At 41.4% G+C, this 6,504-nt stretch overlaps 1 protein-coding gene across 1 annotated transcript in view; it reads right to left on the bottom strand.

Moving 5' to 3' along the window:
* Window positions 1-5,342: 5,342 nt before the first annotated feature.
* The window catches only part of SLC15A5 (solute carrier family 15 member 5), a 99,054-nt gene continuing 97,892 nt past the window's right edge, over window positions 5,343-6,504 (bottom strand). The window contains 1 exon segment of the mRNA XM_069586489.1: window positions 5,343-6,065. Coding sequence (XP_069442590.1) covers window positions 5,918-6,065 — 148 coding nt within the window. The 3' untranslated portion in view covers window positions 5,343-5,917.

Genomic DNA, 6,504 nt, shown 5'->3' with positions numbered 1-6,504 from the left:
GGGACTCCAAAATCACTGCAGATGGTGACTGAAGCCATGAAATTTTAAGATGCTTACTTCTTGGAAGAAAAATTATGACCAACCTAGATAGTATATTGAAATCAGAGACATTACTTTGCCAACAAAGGTCTGTCTAGCCAAAGCTATGGTTTTTCCAGTGGTCATGTAAGGATGTGGGAGTTGGACTTTGAAGAAAGCTGAGCACTGAAGAATTGATGCTTTTGAACTGTGGTGTTGGAGAAGACTCTTGAGAGTCCCTTGGACTGCAAGGAGATCCAACCAGTCCATTCTGAAGGAGATCAGCCCCGGGTGTTCTTCTGAACGAATGATGCTAAAGCTGAAACTCCAATACTTTGTCCACCTCATGTGAAGAGTTGACTCATTGGAAAAGACTGATACTGGGAGGGGTTGGGGGCAGGTGGAAAAGGGGACGACAGAGGATGAGATGGCTGGATGGCATCACCGACTTGATGGATGTGAGTTTGAGTGAACTCCGGGAGTTGGTGATGAACAGGCAGGCCTGGCGTGCTGCGATTCATGGGGTTGCAAAGAGTTGGACACGACTGAGTGACTGAACTGAACTGGCTGAACTGAAGGTGGATGATAGATTAAAGTTTGGGTGCTGTTATGTTATTTAATAATTAGTAAGGTCTCTGAGTAGACTTGTGACAATGTATCACTTCAGGAAAAGATCTTGGCTCTCAAATAGCATCGATTAGACCATAGACAATGGATGCTAGACCATAGTCCATAGTCCACCTCAGTTGAACACACAGCCAGAGAGAAGGAGAAGATAGATACAGAGAGAGAGAATGAGTGTGTGTATGTATGAGAGGGGTCGCATAGAGTCGGACACGACTGAAGCGAGTTAGCTGCAATGTATGAGAGACAGAGATAGGCAGAGTGAGACAGGGAGACTGGGTCTCATCATCACAGTGCTCCATTATCTTCGACACTTTTATTAAATTTACTTGAGGAATCCCAGGAATGTCCATGTAGAGGCTAAGGAAATGGAGACTAGTTGGCCTAGGGTTCCATCTTGATCTAACAATGACTGTCAATTGAGGAACAGACAGCTTAAATTGTAGATTAAGAAAACTCCAAGAGGACCCCTACAACAATGGCCACAGAGCCTGAAATTCTGCCCTTAGAGTCATGCCTTTGGGTTTAAGCAGAAGAGCAATAATTATTCACAAAAGAGAGGGAGGGGCAGTCCCTGGGGTTGTTAAGAGTTGATATTGTTTGCATCCAACAATTACTGATGGAAGAAGTCCTGTTCTTTTGTACTGGGACAGAAGATACTGAAATGCATTGGGCCAAGGCACTGTCTTCCCTGGAATTGCCCTGACAATATCTATTGTAGGCGACAGCTCTACTGAGGGGCAGTTCCATCTAAAGGGCTTGCCCCTGGAATTTGTCATCAGGCTCCCTAGGTCCAAATTTTCACTCTGGCCATGCTGCTTGTACAACCTTTGTAAAGTTATTAACTCCTCTGTGTTGCATGCTTTGTATCTGTAAAATGGGATTTACCATTGTACTTACAGAGGTAATTGTACTTACAGAGCAATTATTGTGATGACCAAATGCTTGTGCACATGCTCAGTCACTTCAGTCCTGTCTGATTCTTTGTGATCCTTTGGATGCAAGCCTTCCAGGCTTCTCTGTCCATGAGATTCTCCAGGCAGGAATACTGGAACGGGTTGCCATGCCCTCCTCCAGGGGATCATCCCAACCTAGGGATTGAACCCACCTCTTTTATATCTCTTGCATTGGCAGGTAGGTTCTTTACCACTACACTACCTGGGAAGCTGATGATTAAATGAGTTAATATTTTAAAAAAACAACAACAGAGCCTTGTATTTAGTAGTACTATAGGAGTTTTCACCATTATTAATTATATTTTGGAGAGTAAATTTGCTTTCCTTAACCTGTTCTTTCCTAAGGCAGTTTGGAATTGACTATAGCTCATCTGAGGGCATTTTGTTGCAAGGGGAAAGAAAGGATGCTTTTGAGCCCAAGACCCTCTTTCCCAACCTCAGGGTGGTCAGTCTGGGGGCGTCTTTTCAGTGCAGCGCTCCTGAAAGCCTAAGATCCACACAAGGACAGTGGCTGGCTCCATAGAGGGAGCTAAGGGCTGGGGAAGAGATGTTAGAACAATGCTATTCTGGGTAACCATTCTGTCAGGGTCTATAACCCTAGTGGGGCTTCCCAGGTGGCTCCATGGTAAAGAATCTGTCTGCCAACGCAGGAGACATGAGTTCAATCCCTGGGTCAGGAAGATCCCCTGGAGAAGGAAACGGCAACACAATCCAGTATTCCTGCCTGGAAAATCCCACAGATAGAGGAACCTGGCAGGCTACAGTCTACTGGGTCATAGAAGAGTTAGACACAATTTAGCAACTAAACAACAGCGAACCCCCATGTGGTCTTTCCTTTCATTCTTGTTCTCTTTGGGATGATGTGGAGAGTGTTTCACCCAAGTGGCTGGGAATCATCTGGTGTTGGTGACTATTGTGAGTGTCTTTTGTAGAAAGGGCTAGCACTTTAAAAACAGTGAACATCTTGAGACATCCACTGTCTCTGTGACTCTCGATTATTCGCTCTGTCTCAGAGCTGCAACGTCTCCTGTATGAAACGGGCTTGCCAAAATGTGTCTACTTCCCAGGGTGGTGCCAACCAAATGTGATGATACAAGTGACAGCAGCTTGTAAACTATAAAGGGTGACACAGATATGAGTTGTTATTATGAGTGGTTCCTCTAATTTCCCTGTTCTCTACAAGCAGACCTGAATGTTAGCAGCACCTGCGTGCTGTCATCACTCAGCTGTTGATTTCATTTAAGGACCTTATTTATAAGTCTGTGGCTGGTGATTGTATGTCGGCTTTTCTAGCAGTGGTGATGGGCTATGCCCACCACTGGACTGGTTCAGGGTGCTAAGGCTGAAGCTGTTTTGTCATACAGCAAAGGGATCCTATGGTTTTTAGAAGCCTCCCTCCTTCAATTTGTAAATCATGTAATATTAATAGGAAGCGTTTTGGAATCATAAGCTGTTTTTTGGTGATACTGTTACTCTGATATTCGATAAAAAGCTTTCAGAATCCAGGAGAATTAGATTTTGGCCAGAGTGGAACGAATGCTATAAATCAAGATTACCTGAAAGGGATATGAGAAAGGATTAAGTTGAGTCCAAGAGATAATGAGGCGAGGGACTTCCCTGGTAGTCCAGTGGCTAAGACTTAAGGGGCCCAGGTTCAATCCCTGGCAGGGCAACTAGACTCTACATACCGCAACTAAAAATCTGGCATGATGCAACTAAAAACATCATGAGTGAAGCAACTAATACCTGACCTATTAATTAATTAACAATTAATTAATAAAAAAGAGAGGGACAATGAGGGGAAATATCCAAGAAGCTTGAAAAAATTTACTAACTTCCAGGAGCAGATTTCTAACTGTTATTTAAAAAGTCACTCTGATGGGAACATTTTCACTGGCAGATTCACATCACAAGAAAGTGGTTTTCTTAATTTTGTATACAGTTCAATGCAGGGACTTTTGGCTGCATTGCATTGAAGTGTTACAAGAAGAAAAGAAAGAGGAAAGAGACGTAGCTGTCAGTTGTGGACAGAGTCAGCTGGTCTCAGATGTGTGCTCTGCAGGTCACAGAAAACATTTTCAAGTCCCTCACCTTTCAGGTCTCGGTCATGGACAGAAATAGAGCACAGAAGGTGATTCTTAGGGAAGACTTCATCTTCCCCATCTTTTACAACTGAAAAATGGAGCAAACGAGTGTCTGGGTTCAGACCCTTGGCAACAAGTGACTGGGAGTCAATGCAACACTGCGGGGACACAGAACTTTGCCTGCCACTGAGCATATTACTGGAGAAATACTGTACAGAACCCAGCAGGCTTCTGCAAACAACACATCCCTTTAAGTTAATTGGTGTTATAGAGAAGCTGAAATGCTCTGCTTATTTACAAAGCTACAGATTTATGTAAAGCAAAACCAATTACACTTAATGCCTAAACTATTCCAGGTGCTCAGTGATAATGTTGCTAAGCACTAGACAAGAAACTAGTGTGTGAATGCCTCCTGCTTCCAATGCAAGTGTGTGTAGTTCCTGCAATTTAGCTAATCACGAGTGTCATCCCCAGTGTGAGAATTCTAAGCTCTTTTGGTGTTTGCTTGGGGTCATTTTTATAATTCTGGAGATCTTTTTTTCACCTCTAATGACGAGTGAAAGCATAATGAGCACTTTTTCCTATCATGATGTAGAAATTAAGAAGACAAAGGCAAATTTGGGAGGGGCGGACAACAAAATAAAGCAGACCCTATTTCTAACAGTGAGAGGGACTGTTGAAGCTTCTGACTTGTTCTGAGATGAGGTGTGTTTAAAGGTTTTTTGATCTTTGGAGCATTGATTAAACCCAAATCACAAACCCAGCATTTAACCTTTTACAACAAAGAAAGATTTTAAGGCAGATCAGGGATCAGCCTCACTGTTTCATCAGAGAACAAATGACCCCCCAAAAAGAGAGAAGGATTTGGAAAATGTTACAGGGCAAGAATTTTTGTCTGTAAGGGTTTGTCTTTTCACTGTCCTCAGAACAAACAAATGAAAATAGTTTGAGTAAGAGAAACACCTGGCGCTTTACAGCTGCTCTTTTGCAATTAAAAATGCATATCATACCTCATCAAGATGTATAAATCTTTTATTCTGAAGATCTAAAATATTTTAGATATACACAAGGGAGGTGCTTTAACTGCAGAATCATTTCCAATCAACTGATAAAACCCACCTCTTCTATACAGCTTGAACTGTCCCGGAAAAGAGTGGTACTCAGATTTTAGAGAGTGTTAAGAATGATTTGGGTGGGTTTGTTAGAACCGTCAATTCCTGGGAAAAGTTTTGCCTTAAAGCAGTCTGTGGTTGGGGCCAGAAAGATCTGCCTGAAACTGGGGGTCCTCAGCAAAACCTTGATAAACACTGCTACAAAGATTTGGGACCCTAGTTGTATTTGATTTTTTTCAATTAATTTTTTCACATTTATTTGCTTATACTGGTAAAATCTCTTTTGGAAAACAGTTTTCTGAATGCATCTGAACTGGTACCAGTGGAAACCAGGTTAGGGAATCTCTTTAAGCATCTCTTTGATTTGATCACTTGCCCTTCCTCCAACACTCATTTAACCTCCTTAATTTTCTTCTTTCCTTTAATCTCAATAATTCCACCACTTATATTTATTTTACAATTTCTTCAGTATGTGAATATTCACTTTTGGGTTAAGGATCTCTATTTTAGTAATGCTGTTTTTTAAAAAAATTTTTTTTTAAGAGGACCATTTTTTAAAAGTCTTTATTAAATTTGTTACAATATTGCTTGTGTTTTGGCTTTTTGGGATTTTACTTAGCTCCTCAACCAGGGATCAAACCTGCACCCCCCTGCAATGGAAGGCAAAGTCTTAATCACTGGACCCAGTAATGCTGCTGTTTAATTCAGAGAAAGTTTCCTTCACTCATAACTTGATAGTGTAATAGCAAGATGAAGTACAGTAAAACTGTATAGGCTTATTATTTATGTATAAGATATAGGTTACTTGTGTTTAGGGTTATTATTTACTCTGACATAAACTGTGTCTGATTATTATGCCTGGCATGTAATAAGGGCTCAATAAATGTGCTGAAGGGGAGAATACTAACGTACTATTATTTCAATTCTAAAGACTTAAAACTATGACAACTAAGAAGTGTCATAGACATTGCTTTAAACGGCTGAATCATTAAAGTACACAGATAACGTTCATAAGGCCACTCTCACCAATACATACATATTAGCTCTTAAACTAAAAGGCATAGCAGCCAGCTGAAGAAAACAGTGAATACTCTGCTCATATGATGGGTTGAGTCGAATAGTTTCACAGGGCTGTTTCCCAAAGATCAATACTTGAAGAAAATTCCTGTGTACCGCCGTAAAATTTCAAAGACTTTTCCTGGAGGGGAAGGGTTTCTTCGAGATTACTTCCACTGGTGTTCTGGGCATTAAAATGATTTAGATTACAATACCTAAAAAAGAAAGAAAGAAAGGTTTTTTTTTTTTTTTAAGGCCAGATGTAGATGACTTGATAAATCATTTGCTTTCTCCCCGTGCTTGTCTCCCTTTTATTACAGTCCCATAGATACTGGCACAACGGTGATGATTATTTAAGAGCCCTGCTCCCCAGAAGAGTCTGGATAAAACGACAAAGGGAGTTTTAGGACGTGTGAAGGTGTCTCACAAGGACCTTTAGGTGGTGCTGTTTTACAGTCTGCCATGAGTCCGATGGTGAGAAATGTTAAAGTCTGGAACTACCGACTTTGTAGACTTAATGGCGGGCAGGACTGGAAAGATTGATCAGATATACTGTGTGTGTTAAGTCACGTCAGTCACGTCCGACTCTCTGCAGCCTTATGGTCTGTGGTCCACTAGGCTCATCTGTCCATGAGATTCCTCAAGCAAGAATCT

Source organism: Ovis canadensis, chromosome 3, assembly GCF_042477335.2.
Source record: "Ovis canadensis isolate MfBH-ARS-UI-01 breed Bighorn chromosome 3, ARS-UI_OviCan_v2, whole genome shotgun sequence".
NCBI lineage: Eukaryota > Metazoa > Chordata > Mammalia > Artiodactyla > Bovidae > Ovis > Ovis canadensis.
The sequence above is the reverse complement of the archived record's forward strand: the minus strand, read 5'-3'. Positions and strand labels throughout refer to the sequence as shown.